Source organism: Theobroma cacao, chromosome 1 (assembly GCF_053813885.1).
Source record: "Theobroma cacao isolate CCN51 chromosome 1, ASM5381388v1, whole genome shotgun sequence".
NCBI classification, from domain to species: domain Eukaryota; kingdom Viridiplantae; phylum Streptophyta; class Magnoliopsida; order Malvales; family Malvaceae; genus Theobroma; species Theobroma cacao.
The window spans coordinates 2,199,202-2,217,614 of NC_142639.1; the positions used below are offsets into that span (position 1 = coordinate 2,199,202).

The window sequence follows — 18,413 nt, forward strand, 5'->3', positions numbered from 1 at the left end:
CTACAGTGGATGTTGGTTGTGCAGGCTAGACATGTTTCCATTATCATGCACCGAATCAGAATCAACATTAATCACCAAGCTTACCTTGGATTCAACTTGATTCTCTGTACTTTTATCAGCTGCTTTTCAAGAACAAAATGATGATAACGAAATCCAAGCATATAGTATTAGTAGCAGAAATCAAATGGACCATTAATTAATACCTAAAATCGATCCTACTTACCCAATGATGAGCCCAAATTTGCATCTTCAATAGCCTGTTTCCTATAAATGGTTACTTTAAATGAGGTCTCAATGCCCTCGGTCAGCTCGAAGACACAAACATTACCAACTTCTAACTTATTATCCAGAACAAATTTCCTCCAACCATTACAAAGTTTTGCACTTGGCGTTCTGATACTGTGTTGGTAGTACTTTACCGGCCATGATTTTCCATTTGAAAGACGAAGTATGACCTCATTGTGCTTCTTTTTGAAAAATTTTCTAGCAAATTTCTCTGGTACACTCTGCTCAATACAAAAATAAAGAAGTTAATTCAATTATTTATTCCAATGAGAGAATGCAAAATGCTTTTAATCCTTTTATTATTCCGGCCCTTACTAGTTGTATTTATCATCTCCGTAATGTGGTAACATAACTTGGGAAGGCTAGCAGGTATCAACCGAAAAACTCACCAATTTATTTAAATGAACATATGATGGCTGTAAGACAACAGCAAAAGATGGATTTTCAGATCTGAAAGCACTAGCAATTTGAATAGCTTTAGCTTTTTCAAATGCATTCAATGGTTTCTGGTAGTCCTGACCTGTAGATGATTTTCCAGCATTCCTTTTCACTGGATGAAAGACATCAGTCTTACCTTGGTAAATGCATACTTTGAATGATATTTCAATGCAATTTGTTAGCTCAAAGACGCAAACATCACCGACTTGTATATTGTTATCGTTTGCAAAAGTCTTCCACCCTGATTGTAGACTTGCATTGAGCTTTCTCTCCTTTTCTCTGCAATGGAAGCTGACAGTCCATGTTTTCCCATTTGAATTGCAAAGATTTACCACACAATCCTCTTTCATCAAGTGTTTCCTGACAAAGTTGTTCGGTATGGCCTGCATAAAAGAAAATTAAAAAATAAATTTCAATTCAGAAGGAGAAAGGAAAGGATTAAGGGGGCAAAACAAAGAAGTCCATTGCAAACAATAGGAGTGATAATACTCAAAACTTTTGTTCACTAGGTAACATATTTCATATGCAAGTGGAGTAATGGACTCAACATATCGTAAGATTTTAGTGGGAATTCAACCGATTGCTTACCAGTCTACATGTTGACTTGAAACCAACATATGATGGTTGCATGACAAGAAGAAAAAATGGGTTTTCAGATTTAAAAGCTCTAGCTCTCTGAAGAGCCTTAGCCTTGTTATCAGCCTTCAATTTTTGAATCCTATGACGACTTGTTGTGCTTTTATCACCTTTTCTGGCTGGAGATCCATCATGCCTAAATTGTGGAAACAGGGATTCAGACTTCAAATTGCTCTCAGTTTTGTTAGCTGAATTAGTACTTCTCATCATTTTATGAGGCCGAAGACATGACAAATGCGATTTCTCTCTCGTTTTCCTGCTTGGAGCGATGTCCTCTAGGATCTGTATAGAGTTATCACCTTCAGATTCCTCAATCTTTTCTTCCGGAAGTTCTTTGTGTTGCCCATGATTGTTGCTGGTGTATGGATATTCTATCTCTGAAGCACTCCTATCAAATATGATGACATGGAAATTGCAATTCCCTTCATATCTGAAAACCAAAAAATGCCCGTACTCCAGAGAGTAATGATTTAAAAATTCTTGCCAGCCATTTTTCAGCCAAACTTTGCCATCAGATTTTGTTAGCTCTACCTTCCATACTTCACCATTTGGGACCTTGAGCAGTGCTGGGCTTGACATGCCATTTCCATATTTTTTCACAAACTTCGTGGGAATCCCCTATTAAAAGAACCAAAAAAAAAAAAAAAACCCCTCTAATCAAGATATGCACAAAAAAAAAAGCAATTTCCTATATGCTGCCAGAAACTGTTACTTCTGCTGTACATAAATCTAACAAATCTTGTAGCTTCAGACTATTTTCAATTATCCATCGACAAAATGAGTACTCATTCACTACACCAGCTATTTTGTATAGCCATTTTTGCATTGATGAGGTTTGTATGCTGGTAAAATCGAGTGCTTGCACTCTGTGTAGTACTCCTTTGGAGCAGTTCTTACTGCCTCCCTACTGCCTTGAGCAGTTTTATTAATGAAATCTACTTTATTGGCTGAGCAAAAAAAAAAAAAAACAAACTGATTTATCAGTATTTAGTTATTGAATTAATGCAATTGGATCCCTTCACCTGTAACTTTCACAAAGAACATTGCAGTTCCACTAACTAATACTGTTGAAGATTTATAGAATCTGTGACGACAATAAGAGAATAAAGCTAACTAAGAGACAAAATGGGAAGAAAAAGGGCATCCAAAATAGGTCATGAACATGCAAGGCGTGATGATTATGTTTCCTGTCAAATGCCAAATGTCATGGAAATAAATCAATTTTATTTTGTTATTCCAGTTTTCACATTTCAGAACATCAACGTCAAGTCCTCAGAAATCAATTCGTGAACCAGTTATACTCAGGAAGAAATCAAAGTATATCAGACAAAAAAGAGAGAGGAGTAGGAGAATGCTTACAAGTTTGCCATCCCGAAGGGTCTCTGGGAGAATTATCTTGAAGAAATGAGGCGATTCGGTTGTAAATGTTGAATGGTCATTGCCTTTCCGGTGAGAAGAAGCCATACTTGAAAAGTGCCAGAACTTAATGCCAAATAACAGGAATAATATAGATGGCTGTTTGGTTAATTAATTCTCAACCTTTTTAATGTTTTTTTCTCTCTTAATTGAATATATATATGTGCTATTTACATACATACACACGTTTTCTTTCTTCAATTTTTCCTTTTGTTTTGTAGAAAACATTAAAAATTAGTACAAATTCCAACTTTTGAGATTATAAAGTTTGGAAAAGAAAACTCATAAACAGCAATTAATGCAAATCCAGGAAAACAAAAGGACAGCCAAGTGTTGACTGAAAACTGCAATCTTCTTTGTCAACGAAGGGCAAACTCCAAGGCCACTAGACCATATTCTGGCCAGGAATCAGGAAAGTATAGGCGATTCAAGTACAAGGGCAGACCCATCGGATTACTTCCCCCAACAGATGCTGGCCTATTTTTTGACTCATAAATTGACAAGAAAGCCAGGAACAAATCTTCCAAACTCATGACTTTGGAGATATGGTGATTCCGTGAAGCATTTGCTCAAATAAAATGCAGCTGAGTGCCAGAGTTGGTAAGGACAAAATACGTAAAAGAGAGAGAAACCAAGCCCTGATCTAGGAATTAGTTTTCTATCTCATGGATGCCATTTCAAATATTAAATGTTTTAAAACTAGGAATAAGAGCACCAAAAAGAAAAACACTAATGTTAATATCAAACCTTAATGAACAATTATATGAAGGGAAGAAGATAGAAGTTCTATAGAGAAAACCCAATGTGTCTCCTGATTGACTGATCCAGATCACTTCCAGATTGCCATATTCCTGGCATTCCCTTTGCCGTTGTGCTAGAGACAAGAGAGGCACAGATTGGTGGGTACGTACATGGAAGGTTGCGGGGACTGAAAAGAGATTCATAGTTATATTTGACAAAAAAAGAGTTACGTACTTGACATCCAATAACAACATGACACGTGGTGAAAAGCGTTGCATTCGAGGATATCACGAGATCTTAGACTAGGTTTGGACCTATCCTAGTTGAAGTCTTGATTCTCTGACTATATTTTCCGAGGACAGGACGGGAAGAAACAGAAAGGGTCAAAAAATGGAAATTAGAGATTTTCTGTGTAGTGGGTAAATTTATTTATCAAGCCTTTTAATAGATACTATACTATTATAAACTTATAAAATGTCTAGGGTTATTCCCTTAAGCCTTGGTCTTAAAATTGGCAAATAATGTACTTACATCTTTCACCCTTTTATGTTTTTGGCTAGTTTACTCAAAACCCATTTTAGCTGTTACTTCTTGGTCTCTATTGAACTCTAATTAGATGTAGACTTCTATTTTACAAGAATTTATTTTCGTTGGAACTATATAATATATATTTTTGTCACTCAAAAAGTATATCTTTTCTCATTAGTTTTACTTGTATAGAAGAACCCTGGAGTTAGGCATTGGCAGGCTGTTCCAGTTGAATAATATGTGGGTGTGGAAGTATATATGGAAGTCAATATGGAGATATGCAATACCAATTGCTTAGAGAAGTCGTCATGCAGAACCTTGGAAAAAGCCTGGCCTAACTTTGAGAACTGGTTTTCTTCCCATTGGAGTAGTTTGAATTGTAAAATAAAGAACCTCGAGACAGTTTTTTCAATGCTCCCTTAAAAATTCATTAAACCATTTCCTAGAATTTTGAAGAGTTACCATTCTTCACTTCATTCAATGTAAGTTTTAATCCCGCTGGCTATCTGAACTTTACTCGTTGGAGACTTGGTGTCTATCAATGGTCGCAGCCCGCTGAAAAGTCACATTTTGTGCCTCCTGTTGCCTGAAGCAGCAAATAAATATCCCTTTACAGGAAAAATTAAGAAGGCTTCTTATTAAGGTAAAAATATTCGTCAGGATTCAGGACAGCATCCGAAAACACGTTACAACGTTATGCCAAACTCAAGAAAACATTTCAAACATAACTATCCATGGAACAGGGCAATCTATTTTCTTCTCCGAAGTCTAAAATTGTCTGATTTCTTGAGTCAATGACTTCAGTCGTGTCGGTCGGTATCTCGGATTGCCTCTGATGTCTTTGACTTGTTACTTTGAGTCCTTACTTGGAGATGTTGATCTTTCTTCCTGTATACAGCAAAATGTCATCTAAGATTTCTCCCGAGGCATTCCTCTTGTTCTCCTCGATCTTTGGCACTGGAAATTCTTCAGTGGGATGTTGGTTGTGCAGGCTAGACATGTCTCCTTGAATTGTAGATGATGCTCCAACATTCCTTTTCACCGGACGAAAGACATCAGTCTGACCTTGGTAAATGGTTACTTTGAATGATATTTCCATGCAATTTATTAGCTCAAAGACGCAAACATCACCGATTTGTATGTTGTTATCCTTTACAAAAGTCTTCCAACCAGTTTGTAGACCTGCATATAGCAGCTCTCTCCCGTTTCCTCTGCGGTATAAGCTAACAGTCCAAGTTTTCCCATTTGAATTGCAGAGAATTACCTCACAATCCTCTTTCATCAAATGTTTCCAGACAAAGTTGTTTGGTATAGCCTGCACAAAAGAAAATTAAGAAATAATTTCAATTCAATAGGAGAAAGAAAAGGATTAAGGAGGTACAACAAAGAGGTCTATTGCAAACAGTAGGAGTGAATATTTTTGTTCACTATTAACATATTTCATATGCAAGTGGAGTAATGGACTCAACACAAATCATAAGATTTTAGTATGATTTCAATTGATTGCTTACCAGTCTGCATTTACCATTGAGACCGACATATGATGGTTGCATGACAAGCAGAAAAAACGGGTTTTCAGATTTAAAAGCTCTAGCTCTCTGAAGAGCCTTAGCCTTCTTATCAGCGTTCAATTTTTTAATCCTATGACTTGTTGTGCTTTTATCAGCTTTTCTATCTGGAGATCCATTATGCCTAAAATGTGGAGCCAGAGATTCGCACTTCAAATTGCTCTCAGTCTTGTTAGCTGAATTAGCACTTCTCATCATCTTATGAGGCCGAGAACATGGCAAATGCGATTTCTCTCCCGTTTTCCTGCTTGGAGAGATGTCCTCTAGGATCTGTAGAGAGTCAGCATCTTCAGATTCCTCAATCTTCTGCTCCGGAAGTTCTTTGTGTTGCCTATGATTATTGCTGCTGTATGGATATTCTATCTCAGAAGCACTCCTATCAAATATGACCACATGGAAATTGCAAAATCCTTCATATCTAAAAACCAAAAAATGCCCGTACTCCAGAGAATAATGATTTGAAAAATCTTGCCAGCCATTTTTCAGCCAAACTTTGCCATCACATTTTGTTAGCTCTACCTTCCATACTTCATCATTTGGGACCCTTAGCAGTGCTGGGCTTGACATGCCATTTCCATATCTTTTCACAAACTTGGTGGGAATCCCCTATTAGAAGAACAAAAAGAAATGCACAAAAAGTGTACTGTTAATTCTCTGCATGCCGCAAACTGTTAATTCTCTGCACTACATAAATCTAACAAATCTTGCAGCTTCAGACTATTTTTCTATTATCTACCGTCAAAAAGTAATTAAAACTGCTTTATCAGCATATAGTTACTGAAGTTAATGCAATTGGATCTCTTCACCAGTAACTTTCAGACTAAGAACATTTTAGTTCCACTAACAAAAGCTGATAAGATATATAGGAATCTGCAAAGACAATAAGATAGTAAAGCTAACCATGAGACAAAATGGGAAAAATCAAAGGGCATCCAAAAAAGCTCATGAACATGCAAGGCACGATGATTATGTTTCCTGTCAAATCCCAAACGCCATGGAAATAAATCAGTTTTCTTTTGTCATTCCCATTTTCACATTTCAGAACACAAATCACAAGTCCGCAGAAGTCCAAGCATGAACTAGTTACTCCAGAGATAATCAAAATTTATCAGATGAAAAAGAGAGGGGAGTAGGAGTATGCTTACAAGTTTGCCATCCCGAAGAGTCCCTGGGAGAATTATCGTGAAGAAATGAGGCGATTCGCTTATAAACATTGAATGGTCATTGCCCTTCTGGTGAGAAGAAGCCATACTTGAAAAGTGCCAGAATGAGTTTGAGAACTGAATGCAAAATAACTAGAATACGTATGGCTGTTTTGTTAATTAATTCTCAACTATTTTAATGATTTTTCCCTCTTATAAATGCTCAAAAAATACTTAGCTATCAGTGATAGTCTGATAGTGTCAATTAACTATACATATATGTGTGTATTTACATCCATACACAGATTTTCTTTCTCCAATTTTTTCTTTTATTTATGGAAAACATTAAAAATTAGTACAAATTCCAACTTTTGTGATCATAAATTTTGGAAAAGAAAACTCATAATCAGCAATTAATGCAAATTCAGGAAAACAGAAGAACAGCTAGGTGTTGACTGAAAACTCCCACTCTTTTTTGTCAAGAAAGGGCAAACTCCAAGGCCACTAGGCCGTGTTCTGGCCAGGAATCAGGGAATTATAGGCGGTTCAAGTACAGGGGCAGGCCCATCGGATTACAGATTACTTCCTCCAACAGATGCTGGCCCACTTTTTGACTGATGAATTGACATGAAGGCCTAGAACAAATCTTCCAAACTCATGACGTCGGAGATATCGTGATTCCGTAAAGCATTTGCTCAAAAACCCAGCTGAGTGCCAGAGTTGGTAATGACAGAATACGTAAAAGAGAGACAAAGCAAGCCCTGATCCAGGAATAGCTAAGCAAGGGTTCAATCTGAGTTTCTCGACGCAATAGCTAAGCAAAACTAGGAATAAGAGCACCAAAAAAACAGAACATAAATGCTAGATAGTAAACCTTAATGAACAATTATTTAAGGCGAAGAAAATAGAAGTTCTATAGAAAAAATCCAATGTGTCTCCTGATTGACTGAACCAGATTGCTTCCGCAAAGTACAGAAATGTCCATTACAATTTAATGATCATTACTGAAAATGGATACTTTTAGCAAGCCTTTGCTCACTGTCTTTTGCTCATAGACACATACATCTCCTTCTGCCAGAAAGTTTATCCTTTCAAATTTGATCTAGCCGCTTGTTAATTTAGCTACGCGATAATGCGGGTTGCTTGCTCTCTTGACAGGCCGCGATCTATCTACAACCTGAAGTATTACCATCTGCATTGAACGTTGTAAGTTGTAATTTTCCTTTGGAATCTCAAGCTTAATTCCTCTAAATACAGTGTCATTAGGTCTAAGATTTGGACCCATGGCTTTTAAATTTTAATTGCTCCTAGTTTTGCAGGCCGAATTGGTTCTGATCATCATCTTACAAGGCTGAGGACATGGCAATGTTGATCTCTCTCCAGTCTTCCTGCCTGATGAATTATCTTCAGCATCATTTATCTCAGGTTCTCGAAATTCTCCATTAGAATTATTTTTTTTTTCAGAATAGGTGCAAAAGTATGGATAGTGTATCTCTAAAGCGTTCATGCCAAATATGAGTGCATCGAAATGGCAAATCTAAAAACCGGGGAATGTAGGGAGTGATTACTCTGCAAATTCTCGCCACCCACTATGCATGAAAATCAATAGCCACATTTTCTTAATAGCCACTTGGGACCTTTAGGAATACGGGCTTGAGATAGCATTTCCATTCTTTCTTACAAAACTTCTCTGGGATTTTCTACGGAAGAAAACTCCAATCATTAACATCATCAGCTTCTAATTTTGGTATAAAGCAGTTTCTGGATGCAACTTGATTAGCTCCAGTATCATCAGCTGGATTCCAAAAAATATATCGATCACTAGATTTAATTTCTCTTTTCTGGTAAGCCAATAGCTTCATTAGTGGATCAAAATGGTATAGAAGCACTGGTAGGGCTGAACACAGAAGCTAAACGTTTTGTTTACATTTTCTAACCTTCCAGAATTGTTCCACTTACAGTTCCATAACACCTTACAACACCTTGGATCATTCATATATCATCCATAGAAATCCTTTACAAAGCATAACAGCCCAGATTACACGAAGCAATACCCCACCCTTTCCCCAACTACATTTTACCTTATGTTACATTACCACACACTGGTAACTTGTCACCGCTCCAAATTACAACCAAGCCACAAACAGGCATGTTATTAACTTAACAACAATAGATTCCTACTAAGCTTGGGGTGACACAAAATAATTTGCATCTGGTGCAGCTCAAAAAATGGAGACTTTGAATGAAGTTTCATCGCGGTTAATCAGCTCAAAGACACATACATCACCTACTTCCAAGTTATTGTCCTGTGCAAAAGCCCTCCAAGTATCATAGAATCTAGCTTTACGTTGTCCACTGTTGGTTACTTTAACAGAAAATTTAACAATCCATCTTCTCCCATCTGAAACTTGAAGGATGACTCGGTCCTCCTTTTCATCAACATGTCTCTTGGCGAATTTGTATGGTATGTTCTAGCAAAAAGTGAGAAAAGAAAAATCAAAGAACCTGATATGAAAAAATTCTGCTCCAATCAAGAAGCTAAAGGAAGTTATTAGTTCTACATGGAAATTTTAAAACAGCAATCATACTCAGAGAGACCAAAAAACAATCCACAGATGGAAAATGTCTCTGTCTAGTGTTTAGCAAAGCTTATGTAACCAACCTATTGAGATCAATTAAAAGCAGTGAACCGAAAATTTTTTGGTAGAATTCTTACCACACTACATCTTGCCCCGAGGTATGCTGGTTGCATGACAACCTTGAAAAAAGGATTTTCAGATCTGAAACTGCTAGCTCTTAGCATTGCTCTTGCTTTTTCATGGGAAGACAATGGTGGCATCAAGAGATGCCTGGACTTTGTGCTTCCTTGTGTTGACAACCTTCCATTATCACAATTTGCCAAAGAGTTTAGTCCGCCCTATAGGTATCAACATAATTACGAGAGAGCATTCAAACCTTGGCATAATATATAATAAAAAAATAAATTTCGGAAGTGTTATATATCACTGCTTACACTTCCATTAGTTCTCATTATATTATAAAGCCTAGGATACATTAATTTAATGCTGATCCAATAGACATTTGGGAAAAACATATAAAGCCTGTGAAATATTGAACTCCAAAGCCAGGAAGACATCTGAGACTTCTTTGGAAGGCATCAATCTGATTTTTTAAATCTTGAGCACCAGAACGATGGCACAATGTTTGCAGAGACTTATAAATTTAGTTCCATTATTGATCTTGCAGTCAGATTCAAAATCAACTACTAAGTTTTACTTGGATTTGAATTGTTTCAATCTGATATTATCATCTTGTTCCAATCCACATTGAAAAAGATAGAGAAACGATCCAGATATGCAAGTGCTTGGATCAAAGAAGACAAAATGACCTAGAAGAGTATTACTCAACCAATGAGGAATCTTGACTAACCCGGTAAATAATTACTTTCAACAAGATTTTAGTTTGCTCAATCAGCTCAAAGACACAGACATCACCAAGTTCCAACTTGTTATCCTGCATGAATGCCGTCCAACCACAATGGAGAGCTGCTTTCGTGTATTTGTTGTTGGTTAAATAGCAGCAATACTTAGCAGGCCAAGTTTTCCCGTCCAATGTGCAGAGGGTTACATCACCGACCTTTTCTTTCAGGCACTTTGTAATAAAGCTTGATGGTAAGCACTGTGCAGTTAAAAAAAGTTCAAATGGCAAGAAGAAAACATTAATGTTGCAAACAACATCAATTGAAATAAGATGCTCATAGTTTAACTAATCTCTACGTAAGAAATTATTGCTTACACATGGGGGAATCACCAAATTCAAAACATTGTCATGGTATAGCAAGTTTCATCAAGGCTTTACCAGTTTTCGTCCAGGATTAATGTATGAAGGCTGCATTTCAACCACAAAAAAAAAATTCTCCGATTTGAAAGCGCTGGCTCTTTGAAGAGCTGTAGCATTTTCGTTGTCCCCAAATGCATGTCTTCCCCTAGGAACCCTGGTTTTCAGGTATCCTTCACCACTAGAAACATCTTCACAGTCTCTTTTATCTGAACAAGTCCTCCCACAGAAAAGCAACACAATCAAGGAGTAGACTCAAAAGTATGACATGAACTTTATCTATTAATACCCCAAATAGAGGGTTAGGGGAAGTCAATGTTTGTTAACAGGGGTAGGAACAGCGACTATCTTGGAGTCCCAGACAAATAGGGGTTGCAAACAGGGGTTATGTAATGGTCCTATAGTCATATGGCTGTCCCAAGTCTCCTGTCTATCCAAGGCTAAAGACTTGTAACAGCGTTATGTATATAAAACACAAGTTGAAACTCTTTATGTAAGACAAGATAGAAAAGGATGAAGGTTAGTTAAAACTCTTTATCCAAACTGATTTAAAACACAAGTTGAAAAAACTACTAGTAAAGAATGATACATGCCCCAAAAATCTTTCATAAAATAGGTGAGTTATCATTTTCTTGAAATTTTTGTAGTTAAAACCCACTAGATTTGCAACCATATTAAACTTAGAACATCTAATGTAGAATTGCACTTACATTTGTCTGATAAAGTGGTTCGTCTCAGTATCTTACGAGGACGTAAACATGGTGTTTGTGAGTTCTGTCTTGTTTTCCTGACTCGAGGAGTCTCATACAATACTTCAACAGAATCATCTTTAGCATCTTCTTCCTTGTTAGGTTCTTGACATACTTCATCACGATCCATATTAGGACTAATATGTGGATATTCTATTTCTGATGCACTCATATCAAAAATGAGTACCTGAAAATTGCAGTCTCCTTGATACTTGAAAACCAGAAAATGTCCATGCTTCAGAGAGTAATGCTCAGCAAATTCCTTCCAGCCATTTTGTAACCAAACATCACCATCAGATTTTATCAGCTCAACATGCCATGTAGAGCCACTTGGAACCATGAGCAGTACTGGACTTGATAAGCTATCTCCATATTTTGTCACAAACTTTCTTGGAAACCGCTGTAGAAAATACGTAACAAAGATAAGGTGCAACGGCATAAGAATAAATAATTAAAAACCAATAAAAAAATTAGACAGGAAAAGAAGAATGCTTACGAGCTTGCTATGTCGAATAGTGTCCTCTAAAATGATCTTGAAGAAATGGGGTGTTTTTGGTGTAAACATGGAAGGGTTAATCTCCCTCTGACTGCAAGAAGCCTTGTTACTAGGACTCGCCATTTTGGGTACACGACTCCCTTTGACTGCCTACGGTTTCTGCTAGAAGGAGGAGGAGGATAGAGAAAGGGAGAGAGAGAGAGAGAATTCCAGTCTGTATTGTGCAGCTGGCCGGAAAGAGTCCCGGAGAAGAAATTTTTAATTAAATTGGGCATGCACGAAGAAAGCTAGTAGTCAGTAATCCAGCCAAGAGGCAAAAGGATTCTCGTGGGTTCTTACCTAGCTATTAATTATCTGATAAGTTTTCAAAGCATAATTAATTATTTTTTGATGCAATAAAACTATTTTAAAATCATCCAAAATAACACAAAATCTTTCAAATAATAAATTACACATTACTCATTAAAATAACTATAAAATTCAAAATCATGATAAACTTGATGAGTTAGAATCAAATTTAAATTGTAATTCATTATAAAAAATAAAAAGATTGTTATCCAGTAGTTTCAACAGTTTTCAATAAAAATAAAATATCTTTAAATAAAAAAATCGAAATCCAATTTTGTTTGATTCATGCTTGAGTAGCTTTCAAATCATATAAAATTTAAATAGCAAAAAAAATTATAATTTAATATAAGATTCAAGCTAAAGTTACAAGTAATTAAAACTCACTTCATGCAAAACAATTTTTCTTAATAATTTTCAAGAATCTAATATCTTTCCTAGTTAATCTCTTAAGCCAAACATATATTCATGTTCTACTTATAAAGTAATTATTAAAACAAATTACAGCTAACCGACTTCAACCAAATAAAAAAGAATACATCTAAATTGTATAATCTCTACATATTTTTAATAAACCCAACAAAAATCCTTTTTTTTTTTCAATAGAAAGAAGATTTCTACTTACCTTGAAAAGAATAACTCGATATGGCTTTCGGTTTAATCTCCAAGAGTTTGAACCTGGGGAGCCCTCCGACCCTAGAGAGAAAAGTTCTTGAATCCCATCTTTTCTTTCTCTTATTCACGTTACTTTAGTATTTAAACAATATCCAACCCTAATTTGCTTATAAAATAATATATTACATTAAACCCTAATTATAAGAAATTCAGAGATAAATTCCTTGATTTGATTATGAGCTTTTATAATACTCTAATCCGAAAAAAAAAAACCCTAATAAGCTAAATAGTATTCTAATTTGATTTGATTAACTCGGAGTATTAAATTGATCTCTAAAACTTCTGGGTGTGATAATAGAATATAACTACTATTAATTGAATACCCAAAAAGTATTTTCTGGATAAAAATATTGTGCAAATATGGAAAAAGATTCAATTTTGTACAAATATTGAACCATCTTTCCTAAAAATTGATACATTGAACATGGCATCGCTTGAGTTAATCAACTTGAAAACACAAATATCTCCCTACTTTCAAAGAGTTTTCCGTTGCGAATCCCGTCCAGCCGGTTGCTAAATTTGCTAGCCGAGAATGTGTGCTGATTATCATTTTCACAGGCCAAAGTCTACTCGCAACTCGAAGGATTACATTTTTTGTGTCTGGCTTAAAATATTTCTCGATAAACTTAAATGGTATATCCTGCGTAAAAACAAAAATGAGAATTCATCGATAAAAAGCTAGAAAGAGTGGAATCATTAATTATCAAGATGATCAAGGACAAAGGGTTTCAATGGAATATTTATATGTGAATTCATTGATCATAATCCCTACCACACGGCCAAGATACAGATGAGACGGCTGCACGATTCTTCTGAAGAGTCGAAGGTCTGCAGGAGGAGCTGGCGAGGACGAGCATGAATGTCTCTTAAGACCTTTTTCATGTATCAATTTGATTTGATAAACAATCAGGTAATTCATACATAAGAAAATAACAGTAAGTTAACAAACATTACCTTGTGATGGATCACAATTCGCAACATCTACAACCGGTGAATGAATACTTTAAATGAGATATCAGCACCTTTAAGCAACTCAAATACACAAACATCACCAACAATCAGATTATTATCCAGAGCAAATTTCTTCCAACCACCTGAAAATTGTCCTCGTGGGTTTCCATCGTCACCTCTGCGGTAGTACTTGACAGACCAGGATTTTCCATCTGAAAGGCAAAGGACTGTCTCACCTCCATGCGTCTTTGTAAAATATTTCCTAGCAAAGTTACTTGGTATGCACTGAAAAAAGAAAAAGAGAGAGAGAGACTACGCTATTAGAAAGTGATTATTAAAAAATGAACAGTAGTTATTTGCTCAACTCTGACTAGTTCTCACTAGTCCATATCACTAGAACATTAGACTAATTATTCAATATAATGATAGCAGGTTTTCTTTTTTAAGGCTTACGTACCAATTTATAATTACGGCTTATGTGTGATGGTTGAATTACAACCAAAAAGAAAGGATTTTTTGAGTTGAATGCTTTAGCTATCCGCAGAGTTTTAGCCTTTACTTTGGCTGTTAATTTTTGCGACCTCAGAATCTCAGCTTGTTCTGGACATTCCCACCCCTTTTCAGTGCTTGTTCCTGTCCTTGTAGCAGGCTTAAGTCCTTCCATTGAAAACAAAGAAGAAAGGACAAATTGGAGGATAATATGAGCATCTTGCACTAGTAAAAAAAACATTAATTTCACACAAAATAGCAATCAATATTTTACCAACTTCCTGCTTGCAACAGCTTGAGCTTGTACTTCCCTTGGGTTCTTCAAGCTTAATTCCGCAAGCTTTGTTGCAAAAAGGTCTGAAACGTGGATCTATATATTCTGACTCCAGTATCTTTTCAGTTTTGTTAATCATATTGATCTTCATCATCTTCTGAGGCCGAGGGCACTGGATTGATGATTTCTCTCTGATTTTCTGGCATGGGGCAGTGCACTCCAGGATTTCAATGGATCCTTCATCTTCAGCTTCTTTACATTGATATCTTGAATCTTTCCGTCAGAATCAAACAAAGAATACTAGTTACTTAAATATAATCATGCCTGTGATTGTGTTGTAGAATGACATTAATTCAGATGAAGAAAATAATACTAGAACATCTAATCTAAGGTTTGCATTACAAAGCTGATACATATAATTAAGATAAAGAAACCAATCAAGGAGAATCCTAAGGGCATATTGTCTTTTGCTTGGAACATATCTATGTCAATACCATTATGGCAAGTCGCTATCATAATGGTGCTCTCCTGGTGAAGCGACCAGACAACTCTTTTGAAGAATGGAAGCTTTGAAACAAATTTATACAGCTTTAAGAGTTTGTGTGATGCCAATGGCAGTGAACTCCATCGAGTAACTTGTACACCGTACCCTTTTCATGTTTCTACAGATTAAATCTTCCTACATTTAGTCAACTGGTGGTTGATAAATATTGTTTTTGTCTTGAGGATCTGAAGCATGTTAGCAGGTTAGTTTTAAACTTGAATCTAATTAAGATGCGTTAATTCTGGGGACCCTAAATTGGAAATGAGTAGAATCTTCAGTTTCCTGGGCTTGACTAGATTTAGCTTTTAACCAAATGTTTGACAGCAAAGGGGATCAACACATTTAACTTGTCTACCCACCTAATTTTGATGAGGAACAACTTGCAATATTAGCATCTGGAAAAATGACAACGTCGAAGGAATTTCCATTTGCCTTTATCAGCTCAAAGACACAGACGTCTCCCACCTTCAAGTTATTGTCCAGCACAAATGCTCTCCAACTCCTACTACGAAATTTGCCTTTTGGACATTGACCATCTCCTTCTCCATTGTAGTCAACAATCCAAGTCCTCCCATCTGAAACTCTCAGGGTGACTTCACCATTTTTCTTGAAATACCTTTTGACGAATTGGGATGGTATGCTCTGCCAAAGGAAAAGAAAAATAAATCTAATAAAAGAAGATATGCTCTGCTCCAAACCTGACACTCTCACCACATATAGTAGACTAGTGGAAAAGCCATTTACTAAACTTGAATTATATGATTGGAATGAACGCAAGGCTTTGGGCCGAAATCTCACCAGAGAACCACCAGGAAGAACATATGATGGCTGCATCACAACAGTGAAAGAGGGGTTTGCAGATTTGAAAGCCATAGCCCGTTTAAGAGCTATTTTTTTCTCCGTTGTAGTCAATGGTTGCATTCTGCCCAGAAAGTCAGGTTTCGAACATCTCTGAGCACCTGACATCCCTACACTTTCATCTTTCCCAGAAAATTTAAACTCACCTGTTAAGATCAAAACATTTAAGATTACAGAAACAGAAATATAGCATAACTTTCGCCAAACTCATAAGCAATTAAACCCATTGAAGATCACCCCCAAGTTCGTTCGTTGAATATTGGAAATCCAAGCTCGTCTTTTGTTTCCCAAGCTCGATCCCTTTAACTTGACTTGGATTGGTTTTCATCATCCTACAGGGCTGAAAACCTGGGAATGGCAATTTCTTCTTCGTTATTTGGTTTAGTGGAAAGTCATCCAATATTTCAATAGATGTATGGATATTCTCGTTTTGCTCAGTCTTTGGCACTCTATATTCTCTGATGGCAGGTTGATTTTGCAGACAGTTAGTTTCAGTATCACTGAACAAGCGCCGCTTTTTTACTCGATAGGCTATGCTCCCACCAGCTAGTTACCAAAAGAAAATACATCAGAAGAAAGTACTAGCCTGATATATATACAGACTGACCCTTGAATGAATGCCTATGAGAGAGCCTACTCACCCAGTGGCCTGGCTGCAATGGCATCTTCAACAAACCGTTTACAAATGACTACTTTCAACAAGATTTCAGGGCTCGTTCTAGTTAGCTCAAAAACGCAGACATCACCGACTTCCAGAGCATTATGCTTTGCAAACTCCTGCCAACCATCGCGGAGTTGTGCTCTTGGATTATCAATGTTTGGCCTGCAATAGTACTTTGCAGGCCAACTTTGCCCACTAGAAATACGTAGGATCACATTGCCCTGTGTCATCTTGAAATATTTCCTAGCAAAGCTGTCCGGTACACTCTGGAATACCAAAGATGGAAAATGAGAGAGATTTTCTTTCAAACGTAAAGGATGTATGCTTTTGCTCGTTTCTTCAATGCACCACCAAAAAAAGATTCTTTGCTGAAACTTGAAAGCTTACCATTCTATATGAGAAGCTAACATATGATGGTTGCATAACCACCATGAAAAATGGATTTTTAGTTTTGAAACCACTGGCTTTCTGAAGAGCTTTAGTTTTCTCATCGGCTGTCAAATGTCCAACCGTCTCGAGAACCTCGATTTGTGGGCTTCTCTGACCCGAAACTCCACCTCCCATTGCAGCTGGAGCTGAAATCTTTGACTTCAAATGTGTCCCAATTTCATTGGGTGAATCAACTTTCATTTCTTTATGAGGTTGGGGATATGGGATATCTGACTTCCCTTTACTTTTCTTGCAAACTAAAGCATTATCAAAGACATCATCCTCTTCTGTGGTGTTAGTGTGTGGATATTCTATCTCTGAAGCACTCGTATCAAAAATAAGTACATGAAAATGAGCATTGCCTTCATATCTAAAAACCAGAAAATATCCATATTCCAGTGAGTTATGCTCTGCAAATTCTTGCCAACCCTTTTGCAACCACACCCTTTCATCACACTTCGTCAGTTCAACCTGCCATACTGCACCACTTGGGACCACAAGACGAATAGGACTTGACATTTGCCTTCCATATTTTCTTACAAAATTTGTAGGAATCCCCTGCATAATACCTCTAATTAAGACATGCAAAAAACTATAATGTATCTAGCATATGCAAAAATAACGACCATATCCCACATGAAATGCATTGTAGCTTTTCTGCTTGCTCTCTCCATTCATTACATGCATGGTAAAACTTTACACTGCTCTAGAATTTATAAAGACATTCCTGCACTTTGATTCTGATAATCATCAAACATAGACATGTCCGACTAAGGAAACCGATGCATGAACTGATTACAAAAGGAAATGGTATCAAACAGAGAAAGAAGAATATACTTACAAGTTTCCCGTCTCGGAAAGTTTCGTCAAGAATAACTTTAAAAAAATGGGGTGTTTTGGACGTAAACATGGAATGCTCATTGTCTGATCTACGTTGATGAGAAGTCATAGTGGAACCGCTCCAGAGTATTTTCAATAGCTTCGCATGAGAGTTTCTGCAAACAAGGCTAACATATACTTCTTGAGCTCGCTGAGCACTGTTTGCTCAATCAATTCTTATCTGCCAAAAGGAAATGCGAGTAATTACTCCAATTTTGATGATAAATATTAATTCATTGTTTCTGGGCTCGAGGAACTAGGGGTGGATTCATTAATGAGCCAGAGTTTTTGTCATGTAACTTTAAGGGCTGCCGTTTTGTCTTCCTCCCACTGCCACTCCAGACTAACTAGATTCTACGAGATTCTCCTACTGCAGCCGACTAATTAGTCTATTGTTCTAGCACCATTATTCTATTACCTCATGGTGCGAAGTACTGTAACCTTCTAAATCGAAACATTACGCAATGCCTCG

General features: G+C 36.7%; 2 protein-coding genes and 1 pseudogene across 2 annotated transcripts; all 3 read right to left on the reverse strand.

Moving 5' to 3' along the window:
- Positions 1-2,823, reverse strand: LOC18611039 (B3 domain-containing transcription factor VRN1-like). Its single transcript, XM_088809050.1, has 5 exons — positions 2,719-2,823; positions 1,294-1,977; positions 675-1,106; positions 224-506; positions 1-119 (listed from the first exon to the last, which is right to left on the reverse strand). Exons 1-5 carry the CDS (start codon positions 2,821-2,823, stop codon positions 1-3), a joined length of 1,623 nt encoding a protein of 540 aa, XP_088665176.1.
- A 2,083-nt stretch (positions 2,824-4,906) lies between these two features.
- LOC18611041 (putative B3 domain-containing protein Os03g0621600) lies at positions 4,907-11,905 on the reverse strand (annotated as a pseudogene).
- Positions 11,906-15,465: 3,560 nt separating this feature from the next.
- LOC148764425 (B3 domain-containing protein Os01g0723500-like) lies at positions 15,466-17,972 on the reverse strand. Its single transcript, XM_088809061.1, has 6 exons — positions 17,904-17,972; positions 17,021-17,620; positions 16,614-16,899; positions 16,210-16,518; positions 15,913-16,118; positions 15,466-15,756 (listed from the first exon to the last, which is right to left on the reverse strand). Exons 1-6 carry the CDS (start codon positions 17,970-17,972, stop codon positions 15,466-15,468), a joined length of 1,761 nt encoding a protein of 586 aa, XP_088665187.1.
- Positions 17,973-18,413: the final 441 nt, after the last annotated feature.